The sequence below is a fragment of the Orycteropus afer genome, unplaced genomic scaffold (assembly GCF_000298275.1).
Source record: "Orycteropus afer afer isolate SDZICR_OR568_19922 unplaced genomic scaffold, OryAfe1.0 scaffold00085, whole genome shotgun sequence".
In the NCBI taxonomy this organism is placed as follows: Eukaryota; Metazoa; Chordata; class Mammalia; order Tubulidentata; family Orycteropodidae; genus Orycteropus; species Orycteropus afer.
Genome location: NW_006921672.1, coordinates 5,935,697 through 5,952,334, shown reverse-complemented (window position 1 = coordinate 5,952,334; position 16,638 = coordinate 5,935,697). Strand labels below are relative to the sequence as shown.

Here is a 16,638-nt window from a genome sequence, read left to right as displayed (position 1 = left end):
CAGCATGTCTGGCCTTGCAGTAATAGGCCTTGGGTTACTGCTGGTAATCCTGTCTTCCTCTTGTGGGATTAGAGGAGGTCAGAAGATGTGGCCTCCTTGCTGTTTTTGCACATATAAAAAGACTGAGATAGGGTAAGAAAAGCAGATACTTATTACAAGTTGCCATGTGTATGTATTATATGATACTGTTTGATTATCTATTTCAGAATTCACTTTTAAGTGTTAAGTCAACACACTTATATATACTAAACAACAGAGAACTCTGCTATTTCAAATTATCATCAGGCCCTCACCTAAAAATTCATATGTAAAAACAAATAAATATAAGTAAATAAAAAAAATAAGGAAAAGGAAGAGGAAAACTTGGATAAGAAACTACCAAATAATGCTTCTACTTAAAAAAAAGAACATAATACTATATTACACTCACTGCCATCTAGTCAATTGCGACTCATAATGACCCCTCCTTGGGTTTCCAAGGCGGTATCTCTATGGAAGTAGACTGCCCAATCTTCCTTCTGAGGAGTGGCTGGTGGGTTTGAACTGCCAGCCTTCTGGTTAGCAGTCAAATGCATTAGGAGCTCTGGTGGTGTAGTGCCTAAGGCATTTGATTGTTAGCCAGAGGCTGGCAGTTCAAACCCACCAGCCACTCCTCAGAAGGAAGGTTGGGCAATCTACTTCCATAGTGATACCACCATGGAAACCCAAGGAGGGATCACTATGAGTCGGATCTGACTTGAGGGCAGTGAGTTAGTTTACTATGTTAAACCAAATTTTTGGTATGATTTTTTAATAAATTTAAAAAGTTAAGCATACCCAAAGTAAAAACTTTGAGCCTTACAAGGTGGCACATAGTGAAAAGCACATCTTCTTCCTCCCTACACACATGGTCCTTCTCTCCACAGACAACCATGATGAGGCTTCCTGGCATGTTCTAGAATTTTCTATCTAAAACTTCTCTCTGTTATTGGATGTATGATTTTTGTTGTTGTTTTTTTAATTGGTAGTATTGGTTTTATTTTGTATTTTTTTCTCCTGACCATCTATTTTAGAGATAAGTTATCTCATTTTTTATTAACTAACTTTTTTAAATGAAAGAATAATACACACACATGGTAAAACTTTAAATGGCACCAAAAGATATCCAAAATCCACTCCCGTCAAGTCAGGTCCAACTCACAGCGACCCTTCCTTGGGTTTCCGAGGCAGTATCACTATGGAAGTAGATTGCCCATCCTTCCTTCTGGGGAGTGGCTAGTGGGTTTGAACTGCCAGCCTTAAGGTTAGCAGTCAGATGCCTTAGGGACTACGCCACCAGAGCTCCCTACCAAAAGATACACATGATAAAATTCTCTCTTCCACACATACATGTATCCCCTTCCCCATAGGCTACCACAAGATTCTTGTGTATCATCACAAAAATATTCTATAAACAAAAATGTGCACATGCATACACACACACAAACTGTACACTGTTTGCCCAAACTCCCTTTTCCACTTAACAATATGCCTTGGCAATCATTCCATGTTACACATATATGTGTATCATTTTAAACTGCTATATAGTATTCCTAGGAGCTCTAGTAGCGTAGTGCCTAAGGCATTTGACTGATAACCAGAAGGCTGGAGGTTCAAACCCACCAGCCACTCCTCAGAAGGAAGGTTGGGCAATCTACTTCCGTAGTGATACCGCCTCGGAAACCCAAGGAAGGATCACTATGAGTCGGGTTCAACTCAACGGCACATAACAACAACAACAACATATAGCATTCCATTACATGGATATAGAATAATTGAGTCCTTATTACTGGGCATTTAGACTGTTTGATTTTTTGCTATTTTAAACACAATGCTACATAATGAACATCTGTGTAGGGAATAAAGAAGGTAGTATCATCTGATTCCAATGACTGCTACTTTTACCTGCATGACAGTCAGTTCTCTTCCTACTGTCTCAATATTATCTACTCCACAACAGGAAATTTTGAAAAGACACAAAAATTTTGGCAAATTTTAACTTTAAAAAAGAAAAAGTGAGTCTTTTTACTAAGGAAACATCTACTCTCTTTGACGGTAGTTGTAAAAAAATCAGTGCATTAATTTAAAAATACATTATGTTGCTCTAAAAAATTAAAACACACACAACAGTACATGTACAGGAAGTGAAATATTTGAAAAGGTATCAAAGTCAGTAATTGAATTCAAAAACAACTTGAATGTATATCCACTTCCCACAGATTAATTTGTATAAAATGTAGCAAATAAAAAAGAAAGGGGGAATATGTCTAAAGGAAGTCAAGCCACAAAAGCAACTGTCAAGATTGTTGATGCTAAAAGGTCGGGTCAAAGCCAAAGGCAGGAGTATTCACCCTGTGTATATTTCCCTCCTATTAAATCCCCAAAAGACATGGAAAACATTCCAGAAGACTTCATTTTAAAAAGTAGTATAGGTTAGGATATTGCAGGTTCATAACTAACACTTATGTTTATAAAATATTAGCATTCCAAGAATAGTGATAGGAAGACACTTAACAATAAATTACAAATATTGTAAATTCAGACTTTTTCTTACATTTGCAAACACATCATAAATTTAAGCTGTGTTTCTTTGTATAAATCCTACTTATGACTGTGCTAAAACCTTTTGGCATGAATGCAAAGGGTGTTTTCATAAATAAAACTTAGTAAAATCACAGTACACTCCATTAATTCAAAAACACTTCTCCTCAACTTCAAAGGAAAATCTCTCTCTCTCTCTCTCTTTTTAAGTGAAAAGATGGTGTTTCTTTACTGCTTTAATGGTTTGCTTCTTGTAGTTGTCATAACTACATGCTCCAAGTATGTGATAGTAAGGGACAAGAAGTTAAGTGACATCTGTGCTTTGATTCAACATGCCTCAGACATTACAGAGCAATAAGCTCATAAATCTAACCTCTGAAGTGCCTACCAATAAAATTTCTGTGCACACACCCTGTAAAGGCAAACCTTCCAAACATACACATGGTGGGTTGGATGGTCTACACCAGGGCTTAGCTGGAACAAATGAATTTTATGGGAACGCAATACAACACAATCATTGCCGTGGAGTTGGATCTGACCCCTCCTTGGGTTTCCAATGTGGTATCACTATGGAAGTAAATTGCCCAACCTTCCTTCGGGTGGATTTGAACCACCAGCCTTCTGGTTAGCAGTCAAGTGCCTTGCACACTACACCACCAGAGCTCCCAAATTTTATGGGAAGATATGTGTAATACTTTGGCAGAGTTCTACACAATTACGTGCATAGCTCTACTCTGAAACATAAAAATAATACTTGCTACCACTTAAAAATGGAAGGAAGACTGGGCAATCTACTTCCGTAGAGATACCACCTTGGAAACCCAAGGAGGGGTCACTGTGAGTCAGGATGGACTCGATGGCAGTGAGTTTGGTTTTAACAGGAGCACAGTGGTTAAGCACTAGGCTGTTAACCAAAAGATGGGAGGTTCTCCCAGCTGCTCTGTGGGAGAAAGACGTACCTTCCATGTGGCAAGCATTCTTCATGCATTCATCATCTCAGTATAACTCATTACAAGTCATAATAACTATGAAGGAGGTATTATTAGCAGGGTTTTAGAGAGGAGAAACTGAAGCTCTGAGGGGTAACTTCACTTGCCCCTAGGTCATAAAGCTTGTGAGTATAGGAGGTGGAATTCAAATTTATATCTATTCAAAAGCTCATGCTCTTTCCATCACAAAACAACTAACTTCTAATACAAAAATAGACATTTTTAGAAAACCAGCTCACTATCCTCTGTTTTTGTGACCAAAGTATCTTATGCATTAATGTACTAGATGTCATAACATAATTTTTTTAAATCCCACTTTTTTGTTAATCACAACATGGAGTTCCTTTTCCTTTAATTTTGTATCATGAAGAATTTTAAACATGTACAAAAGTAGGCAAAATAGTGTAATGAACCCCTATATACATTATATACCTTAAACAACTGCAAATATGGTCCATCTTGTTCCATCTGCACTCTACTTCTTTCCCCCTTTCCATTTGATTTTGAATAATACATCAGACATCATATCACTTCATCTATAAATATCACAGTGTACTTCTCCCTAAAATAAATGCTTTTTTTTACAAGAGCAACCATATTTCCATTATCACACCTAAAAAAATGAACAGTTGTGTCCTAATAACATAAAATATCCAGTCAATTCAAATTTCTAATTCTCTCATACATGTAATTTTTTGTAGTTTGTCTGACTCAAGATGCAGATAAAGTCTGCAAATTAGTGGATATGTATCTTAAATCGCTTTTAATCTATAGTTAACCTGACTTTATATAACATTTTCTTTATTCACATTGTACTACTGATTTTGTCAAGTTATATTTTTAGGCATCAATTTGCTTTGACAAGGAATATAAGCTTGTCATTTCAAAATTAAAATTTTAAGATTCATGTAGTAGCAATTTTCATAATGAAATACTGGATAATTTTCTCAGAAACCCTTTAAATAACCCATGCAGACAGTCAAAGTTGGCAAGAAATTTCACTGGCCTACCTACACCATTACCACAGTTGTAATGTAGATAACCACTGAACAAAAAGGATGATTTTGAATATATATGTACATATATACATACACACCACACAAACACACATGTACCAATACAAACCAGTATTAAAAATCATTTTTTGTTCAATGGTCACTCACGTTACATCTTTCTCCCACAGAGCAGCCAGGGAGAACCTCCCATCTTTTGGGTAGCAGCTGAGTGCTTAACCACTGTGCTCCTTTTTAAGTATATATAGAGATCATTATACATATAGGAAGGAGCTGTGGTGGCACAGTGCCTAAGGCACTTGACAGCTAACCAGAAGGCTGGCAGTTCAAACCCACCAGCCACTCCTCGGAAGGAAGAGTGGGCAATCTACTTCTGTAGTGATACCACCTCAGAAACCCAAGGAGGGGTCACTATGAGTTGGATTCGACTTAACAGCACATAACAAGGAGCTCTGGTGGCGTAGTGCCTAAAGCACTCGACTGCTAACCAGAAGGCTGGTGGTTCAAACTCACTAACCACTCCTTAGAAAGAAGACTGGGCAATTTATTTCCGTAGTGATACTACCTTGAAACTCAAGAAGGGGTCGGATCCAACTTGACAGCAGTGAGGTTTTTTTTTTTAATATATATATACATATAGTATTCCAATGGTCTTCCTTAAACTTTTAGTTAAATATTGTGCCACTTGGTTTTTACCATGGTAGGTATTTCTATCTAATATTCATGAAGATGTTTTTATAGCAATAAATTTTTAATTATAAAATTATGCACTAAAATTGAACTTTTGATTGATTAAACTATAACTGACAATAATTAACTCATTTTATAAAGGCAAAACCAAAACAAAATGAAGAAAATCAGTGATACTGTCATCAGATCTAAAAGAAAAAATTGATATTGCTGTTTAGACAGCTGATCAGTATCATCTTTTAGATACCTCATCAGTCACTGAAATGGTAAAAATTCTATGGCAAAGACTCCAATGACTTTTCTTTGTAACTTTAAATAAAAATATTAAGTAGGAAAAAAAGATTTTGAAGTAAGCAGGACTTGAATGGTCAAAAGAATCTTAAATCTGACTGTAAAATAAAAGTAAAAACAGAAAGGCTTCTCAAATCATCTATGAACTAACTAAAAGAATGCTTTCATTTATGTCCTCTCTTTACTAAAGTAATAAATTCCTTGGATCACATTTTCTTTTCTCTATGTTTAATTATTTTTCAATGAACATCATTCAGGAAATAGACAATGGATCAGTAAGAAAACTTATGTGGAAATGTGAGGGAAAGACTTACAATTAACACTATCATAAATACAAACTACATTTTTTGTTGTTGTTGTTGTTCGTTATGTTGAGGAACTCTGTTGGGCACTTACACAAATTAATACTAATGTTCATAATAACCCTGAGACAGTAAAATACCATGATAAATTTCTGTGGCCTCCGGAGCTGCTAATAGGTTCAAAGTTTCTTTTTGGGGTGATGAAAGTGTTCTGCAATTAGATCATGGTGATGGTTGTACAACTCTGTGAGTATATTTAAAGCCACTGACTTGTATAATTTAAAAGAGTGATTTTATGATATGTGAATTTTATGTCAATAAAACTGTTATTTATATATTTTTTAAGGAAAAGGGCAGGCTCTGGAGTCAGACTGACCAAGTTAGAATCCTTTAGTTGCATGAATGTAACCGAGTTTCTTAGCATTTTTTGTATCTCAGTACTCCAATCTGTCAAATGGGTATATAACAGTCCCGCTCTGGTAGCATAGTGGCTAAGTCACTTGCCTGCTAACCAGATGGCTGGCGGTTCAAACCCACCAGCCACTCCTCGGAAGGAAGGTTGGGCAATCCTACTTCCGTAGTGATACTGCCTCGGAAACCCAAGGAGGGGTCGCTATGAGTCGGGGCCGACTTGACGGCACATAACAACAACAACAACAATCTCATAGGGTTCTTCTGAGGATTAAATAAGATAATGTATGTAAATTGTTTAGCCTCAGTTGAGTCGGTCTGACTCATAGTGACCCCTCCTTGGGTTTCCAAGGGATGTCACTAAGGAAGTAGATTGCCCAACCTTCCTTCCAGGGAGTGGCTGATGGGATTGCAGAAAATATAATCTTTTGAGGATTAAATAAAATCATGTATGTAAATTACTTAGCCCAGCATCTGGCACTTTTGAGGTTCAGAGACATCAAATAACTTGATGAAGTCACAGAACGATTAAACGGTAAAGGTGGGATATGAAACCAGGTCGGCTTCAAAGTTCACTTTCTCTACCATGCATGTTTCCTTTCCAGAACAGGGAAAAGATTCTCCCTAATTCTATTAAATGGTCAATCCTCCACCATATTAAACCTGGCATTGGATGAGTAAGAAAACCTTTGCTTAACTATCCTTGTCTAAATCTGGATACTTCATTCTCCCAAGTGTCTTTCTTTAAATGTTACCCCTTCAGAGTACTGGACCAACTCATCACAGAGTTTACCATAACCAGATGTCTATGTGTGTGCTATTAAAGGAATTTTACAAGCAAGGGATCTTTTATAATTAAGGACTATTTTTCTTTCAGTTACCAGACTCTGGTTTAGTTCAAATATCTGGAAGGACACAAACAAATGTGTAATACACAAATGCAAAGAGTTAATAACATTCGTGCCATCATCTTCTTGCACAAAGGGTCCTGCATTGGATAAAAATGCTAAGAAAGTTGGGGGCCAACATTTCTGTCCTCTCTCACTCCCATCCCTGTGCTACCTAGTCTTTCGGTGTTTAAAAAATTCTTCCGCCAGCTGTTCTTTCACATAGAGTCCTATTCTTTTCACAATTCTAAATTGTCCTGCCTTATGTAGACCTGTTGCTGCTCCCACCCACCACTCCACCAATTTCTGAAGCACACAATCCACTAAGATCTGACAAAAAGGGCAAAATAAAAGATACTGCCTCCAACCCTCAGAAAAGAAGGAGCACAGGTAGGGTAAGATGCGACGAATATGGATTTTTCTACTTTATCTTTCCTTGCATTTACTTCCAAATAAGCAAAGATTTTGCTGAACATATTCAATCATTATCAAGAAGCAATACAGTTTTCTGTTCTAAATAAACTATTTTCAGTTGTGCCCTTGACAGCTCTGCCTCTGCCCTCTCACCAAAAGAGAAAGTGTGTGTAGAAGTTTCCGCATTCTGGAAAATGACGGCAATGCCACCGTTAAAGGAATCTGGTAAGATGTGCCCTTTGTCTTTTTAGCCCCATACAGTCTCTTGTGTTAAATCCCAAAATTATTTTCTCTTCTCAACACATTACTATACCACATCTCTGACACTAATTCTTTATTTCTCCTTTACGTAATTAATTCTACCCTCACAGTTCCATTCATTTCTGTCAGTTCACATTCATGTTCTGCCCCTTGTGGGTTTTGGTTAACATCTGTTAAACCCTGAACTATAGGGCCATTCCCTGAATAGCACATTTCACATTTTGCAAAGCAAAGTGCTACATATAATTCTACTATCCAATCTATGTTTTCAGCTATTAATTCTTTGGAATAGTGAGATATACAATATCATAATTTATATAAAAAGTATTATAATACTATGACTTTAGCTTGCGAGAGTCAAAAAGTTTTAAAATTATAAGATTTTCCTTTCTTAAGTTTGGCTTTTAAAGAAAGTCTTATGTAGACTTGGAATATATAAAGGTATGAGCAAGGAAAACAAAGATTTTAATAAAAATAGTATCATCACTCACAATTTGAATTTTCCTACCACTTGCACTGTGAGAGAAAAGACCTGGTAATCTGCTCCCATAAAGATTTCAGGCTAGTAAACCCTATGGGGCAGTTCTGCTCTACTATATAGGCTCACTGTGAGTCAGAATCGACTCAATGGCCTGCAACAACAAAAACTGGTCACTGACAGTAGATACATTAATAGCATTAAGAGAAGAAAAAGTCATAGAGCAAAAGAGTTTATAAGCTATTTGCAAGTTTGATTTATAACTGTGATTCTTTTAGAAAATAAAATCTTCCATTTATAATAAACCAAAAAAAAAAAAACAAACCTCACTGCCATCAAGTCAATTCCAACTCACAGTGACCCCCTTTGGGTTTCTGAGGCAGTAAATCTTTAACGAAGTAGATTGCCCAGTCTTCCATTTATAATAAAGATAACTAATATTCACGTTGATGTTTCTGCCATTCTCAACCAGAGTGCTAAAAAGAAGGAACACATATACTTTAAAGACACTCCTTCAAACTGTTCGAATGGAAAAAAATATTTCAATTTTGAATCTTTAAAAAATGTGTTCTAATCCTCCCCCCACCTTTTTTTTTTAATTTTGCACACAGCTGTCTGTCGTACTTTTTAGAATCATGCCAGATGCTGGGTTCATCAAGCAAAAGCAGGAAAACAATGGTTTGAAAGCAATTAGAAGCACCAAGGCTGCAGTGAGGCTCATATTAAAATGTGATAACACTGTTCTAGTGGGAATTTCAACACTGTTCTGTTTTTGACATTTCTCTGCTGCCAGACAGGCAGGCTGTGTGGAAGAGCACTGTGACCGAGGAGGTAACATACTGGAATTTATTTCTGGAGCAAATTAGGGATTAGCTGAGTTGGAAGCCTGTCAAGGTTTTTATTATGGACTCAGCCACCATTTTATTTGAATGCTAGTGGATCCAGTTTGCATCTACAAAGCTGAAGGAGTAAAAGTATACTACTGATTTGGTTGCATAAAATAATCTAGCAACAATCCACTCAGAAGGCAGATCAAAGCCTCTTGTTGCTAAAAAGCAGGGCAAGGGGCCCAGCAGGGTGAAGGTTAATTAAACACTCCACTAACTTTCCTCGGAATTGCTAAATGTTACTCTGTGGAGAAGCTTATTTAGAAAAGACAGAAGTAAACCAACTATTCATTTTTAATGTAAAACCATAAATGATCCAAGAGAACTCACCTTGAGGTTGAAAATCCCAGTGGTACCTGGAATACAAGATAAAAATGGAGATAAGTCAAGTTTGTACTTCATTATTTCTCAATTTAGGATTGCATAAGGTAGTTATAGCACCCAGTCCCAAAAGCTTGCTAAATAGTCACCAACTAGCCAAAATGACTGATCACTGAGGAAAATGAAGGGTTGTCCCCTGTCCCTGAGATTTGAAAGATTCTCAAAGGTGCAAAGCTGCATTTAAATCACTGTAACTCCTTGGATAATTTTGTCTTTAGAGTTGATAGTGATGGCTCAAGTTTTTGCATCAAGAGCTCTATGGGCTTTGGGCAGGACAGCTTTCTGTTGTAACAAAATGTCCCATGTATTACAGGACAACTAGCATTACTGGTCCTGGCATCAAATACCAGTGGCACCTCAGTTGTTGTGACAACCAAAACACCTCACAACATATTCCCAAATGCATTCTAAGCCTAAATTCTTAATTTTACAGGTAAAACATGAATAATTAACTCAAGTCATCTAACGTTTCGGTACCTGAGCCTCGGAAACCCAAGGAGGGGTTGCTATGAGTCGGATCCAACTTGACGGGAGTAAGTTTCCTTTTTTTTTTTGAGCCAAGATTTGAGCTCTTGAAGTCCAATGTGCTATTCTATATCTTCTTTTATTTTGAGAAATGATTGGCAAAACTGGCAGCCCCTAAAGTCTTAAACTAAGGAAATGGCAGTGGGAGAAAGAATCATTTGTAAGTCATTTATTTGGAAACTAAATCAGATTTTTTCTCACAGAAACAGTGTTCTATATAATAGTTAGTTACCACAAAGTCTATAGTACTTTGGATCCTATTTCTTTCTGCCTTGACAGGATGCCTCACATTATTCTACATGGATTTTATCTCTTATACATTCAATCTCTTCCTTTCAACTGGCCCCTTTCCATCAGCATTTCTGCTTATATAAAAATAAAGCTAGCCTTCCCTCACCCCCCTCACATCCCTCCATCTGCTGTCTTTTTTCCCTTCCCTCACAGTGACATTTTCAAAAGAGTTGTTTATACTTGCTCTCTTTATTTCCTTACCTCCTACTCACTCCTCACATGCTCCAATCTGGCTCACAGTCACCACACCTTAATTCTTACTATGGACACAGTGTCTTCCATGCCACTAAATTGAGTGACCTCCCAGCAGTATATGTGCATATGAGTACTTTTTCCTGAGGAAAGTGTCCACAGTTTTTATAAAATTCTTAAAAGGGTCTATAGCCCAAAAAAGATTATGAAAAACAATACATAGGTGATAATGATATGTCTTCCAATACATAACTGAAATAAGGTTTGGCTACATTGGAGAGGAATATCATCCCAGTGGATATCTAGATTATTTCTTTACTCTATAAGGTAATATTTCAGAAAACAGAGAGGAAGGAGGTCAGTGGGAAGTATGTTGCCTTAATCCAGGGCTAAATTTAGGAAGAATACTAAACAGAGGAAGATAAAATGGAAGAGAAACCTCATGATTGGACTATTCCTGTTTCTTTCCTTTCTCAGAACAGTTATAGGTTGGGAACCAAAGGCAAATGTGTGATACTTGGGGTGGGGGGCAGGGCAAGTCCAAAACAACAGTGCCACCTGCAGTAGAAAAGAGGAGCGAGAAGAGAAAAGAAAAGTAGTAGGGGATCCAAGTTTCCAGTGCTGTATCAGACAGTCTTTCACCACCATTCGTAAGGTTTTCACTGGCCAGTTCTTTGAGAAGCTGATGGCCCATTCCTTCTTCCGAGTCTGTCTTAGTCTGGAAGTTCCATTGAAACCTGTCCACCATGGGTGACCCTACTGGTATTTGAAATACCAGTGGCATAGCCTCCAGCTTCATAGCAACATGCAAGCCACTACAGTACAACAAACTGACAGATGAGCGGTGGTTTCAAGGTGTATTCTGAAATACAATGCTGTTAGTGATAGGATAATATTCATCCGCCTACAAAGAAGACCTGTTAACACTACTATTATTTAAATTTACTCACCAACCACCAAAGCCAAAGATGGGGAAATTGAAGATTTTTACCAACTTCTGCAGTCTAAAATTGACCAAACATGCTATCAAGATATGTTGATTATCACTGATTGGAATGCAAAAGTTGGAAACAAAAAAGAATTACTGGTAGTTGGAAAATATGGCATTGGTGATAGAAATAATGCTGGAGATAGATCAATGACTTATTTATTGCAAATACCTTTTTTCAACAACACAAATGAGGGTCTATACACATGGACATCGCCAGATGGAGTACACAGGAATCAGACTGACTACACCTGTGGAAAGAGGTGATGGGGAAGCTCAATATCTTCAGCCAAAACAAGGCCAGAAGCTGACTGTGAAAGAGAATATCAGTTGTTCATATGCAAGTTCAACTTGAAGCTGAAGACAATTAAAATAAGCCCATGTCAATGTACCAAATATGAGTGATCAACACGGTGGTATTGAGGAAGAGGAAGACATAGAAAGGTGCATGGGAGGTACAGACAACAAAGATGAGTCCTTTTGCACATACAGTACTGCATTGTAAGTAATGGCAAACATTGATCTACAGGTGGACAGATGGGTGGACAGGCTGAACAATTAGGTATGTCTATGCAGGGGAGAATGTGCCCATGATTATGTATAGGGTTGACAGACAATGTTTCTACAAGTATATTTGTATATTCTGTAAGAATTTCTAGGTATAGTAGAGCTGTTAAGGGACAAGGTTGTATTCACTTCTTGGCCACAACTAGCTAACCAGAGGGAGTGAGTAGTTGGACCTGTTGGCTCAGCACCATAGTTGCAGGGACACCAACCTCAACTGGCATAACATACTACACAAAAACATTGTTCCACATCCTACTGTGATGAGTAGCGACTGGGATCTTAAAGCTTGCAAGTGGCCATCTAGATGCAACGATGGATCTCTCCTCATCTAGAGCAAAGAAGAATGAAGAAAACCGAAGACACATGGAAACAATTAGTCCAAGGGACTGGTACACCATGCAATCCTCAGTCTTTATCACTATGAGAGCAAAAGAACTAGATGGTGCCCAGCTACCACTGTCAACCACTCAGAGGGGGATCTATGTAGGAGATCCTGGATAGAGTGGGAGAACAATGTGGAACAAAACTCAAAATCATAAAAAGGGGGGGGGGAAGGTTTGTTGGTCTGACAGAGCTTGGGGGAATACCTGAGACTATGGCCCCTAGCTGCCTTTCAGGTCTGGAATTGAACCCATTCCAGTGGCTTCCAGCCAAATAAAAGACAGGCGTATGAGCTGAACATTTACATAAACTAGATACATTTCTTGGAGAGATCAGTCATGGGAGAATAGAAGGGATGTGTATGCACAGGGAGACAGCTCTGGGGCAGGAATGCATGGTGAAGAGGTGGCTATGGGGAGGAAGTGGGAGGAGAGCTGTTGCACTGTGGGAGATTACAGTCAATGTTATGAGACAAAGTATATGTGAACTGCTATATGAAAGATGAATTTGCTCTGTAAACTTTCACCTAAATCACAATTTAAAAAAAAAAAAAGCCCACAAGAGCCAAAATATGACCTTGATTATATCCCTCCTGAATTTAGAGACCATCTAAAGAATAGATTTGATGCACTGAACACTAATGACCGAAAACCAGAGGAATTGTGGGATGACAAGAACATCATCCATGAAGAAAGCAAAAGATCATTACAAAGACAGGTAAGGAGGAAAAGACCAAAATGGATGTCAGAAGAGACTCTGTAACTTGCCCTTGAATGGAGAGTAGCTAAAGCAAATGGAAGAATCCACAGGATAAAAAAGCTGAACAGAAGATTTCAAACAGCAGCTTGAGAAGACAAAGCCAATTATTATAATGAAATGTGCAAAGACCTGGAGTTAGAAAACCAAAATGAAAGAACACACTCAGCATTTCTCAAGCTGAAAGAACTAAGGAAAAAATTTAAGCTTCGAGTTGCAATACTGAATGATTCTATGGGCAAAATACTGAATGACGTAGGAAACATGAAAAGAAGATGGAAGGAATACATAGAGTCACTGTACCAAAAAGAATTGGTCGATGTTCATCCATTTCAGGAGGTGGCATATGATCAAGAACCAATGGTATTGAAAGAAGATGTCAAAGCTGCACTGAAGGAACTGGCAAAGAGCAAGGCTCCAGGAATTGATGGAATACCCACTGTGATGTTTCAACAAAATGCATGCTGTGTTAAAGGCATTCACTTGTCTATGTTAAGTAATTTGGAAGACAGCTACTGGCCAACTGACTGGAAAAGATCCATATTTATACCCATTCCAAAGAAAGGTGAATCCACAGAACATGGAAATTATTCAATAATATCATTAATATCACATGCAAATAAAATCTTGCTGAAGATAATTAAAAAACGGTTGCAGTAGTATATTGACAAAGAACTTCCAGAAATGCAAGCTGGATTCAGAAGAGGACACAGAACAAGTGATATCATTGCTGATGTCAGATGGACCCTGACTAAAAGCAAAAAATAGGAGAAAGATGTTTACTTGTGTTTTATTGACTATGCTAAAGCATTTGATTGTGTGGATCATAACAACAAATTATGGATAACACCAAGAAGAATGGGAATTCCAGAACACTTGACTGTGCTCATCAGGAACCTGTACATAGACCAGGAGGCTGTCATTTGAACAGAACAAGAGAATATTGCACAGTTTAAAATCAGGAGGGGACTGCATCAGGGTTGTATCCTTTCACCATACTTATTCAATCTGTATGCTGAACAAATAATCCAAGAAGCTGGACTATATGAAGAACATGGCATCTGGATTGGAGGAAGACTCATTAACAACGTGCAATATGCAGAAACAGCCTTGCTTGCTGAAAGTGAAGATGACTTGAAGCACTTACTAATGAAGATTAAAGACTTCAGTCTGCAGTATGGATTACATCTCAATATAAAGAAAACCAAAATCCCCACAACTGGACTAGTAAGCAGCACCACAATAAATTGAGAAAAAATTGAAGTTGTTAAAGATTTCATATTACTTGGTTCCACAATCAACACCATGGTAGTGAGAATGGCCGGACATCGGCTCACCTACTTTGGTCATATTGGAAGAAGAGAACATTCCCTGGAGAAGGGTGTCATGCTTGGTAAAGTGGAGGGTCAGCAAAAAAGGGGAAGGCCCTCAACGAGATGGATTGACACAGTGGCTGCAACGATGGGCTCAGGTAGAGCAAGGATTGTGAAGCTGGCATAGGACCGGGAGCAGTGTTTCGTTCTGTTGTGCACAGGGTTGCTGTGAGTCGGAGCCTACTCGACAGCACCTAACAACAATAACAACAAGGGGATCCAAAGCTGCAACAGCTAAGGAGGTGTCCATGTCAAGGTAAATGGGAACTGGCATGTTGTTGTAACTTAACAAAGTTGTATATGTAAGTATGATGAGTCAATTTCCACCCAGCAGACACTACAGCTTCCCACTCCACCGGGTCACTGTGAAGTTTTCTGCAAAACTCCTTTCCCCTAAACCTCATAGCAAATCATCAAAGAGTGAGCAATTACAAACCTAAATATTATTTTCCATCTTTTCTTGAGGCACTGCCCTATCCCCTAATTCCAATCATTATTCAGCCTCTAATTCAGTATAAATAAAAATTAGAGCATAAGTGTGCATACACACATGCAACAAAAGCACATATACACCCCTCTTTCCAGAACATTAATGATGGCAACAGCAGGAACTTTGCTAACCAATGCTGTTCTCATTTATTGGCCCAGGAAAAAAAAACCAGACATACAATAGCAGTTAAAAGGCCAACCCTAAGCAAACTGTTAAATCCAGAAAAATGTGTCACTGATGATCTCAGCCTTCTCTGTTGTGCTTCCCTTTCCCACAACCCCCACTTCAATTCACACATGTTATCAGTTCCCTTCTCTACCTACTATAAAGTACCTCTGGTTTCCTAGTTGCTCTATTTAGTGAAGAAGATGATCTTAGAAGTTTCTATCTACTGAGAGTGTTGCTTCTCTCACAAGTACATATATTTTAAGAAGATTGATTATAGAGAAAGAACAGTATCAAGTAAATAGCAGGTATATCTAGTTAATGTTAAACAGTGGAATCTGCTTTGCTCTTGATAATACCGTAATTAAGTATCTGTCAATAAAAATCCTACAGAGAATTTAACATGGAATGGCATAAACTGTTAGTCTCTCTCTTTTTCAGAAGGTATAAATCTATCCTGCTACCCTACCTTCACTGCCTCTCTTCTTACTCCAAGTATTAATTACATAATAAACCTAAAGAAAATCTATCTTAAAATAAATAAATAAATAAATCTACACCACAAGTCACAGAAGACACTTCTAAAAGGAAAGGCCAAAAGGTGAGCAATCTCATCCCTCATTGGAGGATACATGCATCAGTCACATGCTGGACACATTTAAGGTCTTGATCTTGTCTTGTTAAACATATACCCATGGATGGTCTTCATCATATCCTCTGGGAAGATAACTTTACACTTGAGAATTCTACAACTTTTCAGAAGGCATTTAGTCAAATCCTGCCAACATCTTCCAATTTTTTCCCTTCACTCTGAAAACAATTCTCCTTTAGCCAGAGAGTCCAATAAAGTTTCAAACTAGAAAATTTAAATCAAAATATAGAGACCACCATAAAAGTATATGAAAGAAAAAGCACACATAAGCACACGCATACAGAGCTGTGTTTATCCTAAAAGCCTTAGAGAATTTTATATCAGGCCTGTGCAGACAGATAAGAAACACTTCCTTAATCTTCTCTTTGAAGCTTCTGCTTCAGTATGAAAGTGAAGTTATCACTCCTCTGCAATATCCATATTCAACATCATCAGGTCCATGCAAATGACATTTGTAACTGAAAAAAGATGAGTACAGAATAAGCAAAGAGAAAATGCTGCACTCCTATTGATAATGATTTGTTTTCACATTCAGTCAAAATAAACCCATCTTCACTTGTTCCTCCAAAAATGAAAATGGAAGAATAAAATTTCACAACATTTAATTGGATTGTTTGTCTTTTTGTTATTGAGGTGTTGGAGTGTTCTATAAATTCTAGAGATAAGTCCCTTGTCAGATATGTTATTACCAAAAA

At 37.7% G+C, this 16,638-nt stretch overlaps 1 protein-coding gene across 1 annotated transcript in view; it reads right to left on the bottom strand.

The window, feature by feature from the left end:
- Nucleotides 1-16,638, bottom strand: part of SKAP1 (src kinase associated phosphoprotein 1) — a 359,819-nt gene that overhangs the window by 289,833 nt on the left and 53,348 nt on the right. The window contains 1 exon segment of the mRNA XM_042781101.1: nucleotides 9,513-9,538. Coding sequence (XP_042637035.1) covers nucleotides 9,513-9,538 — 26 coding nt within the window.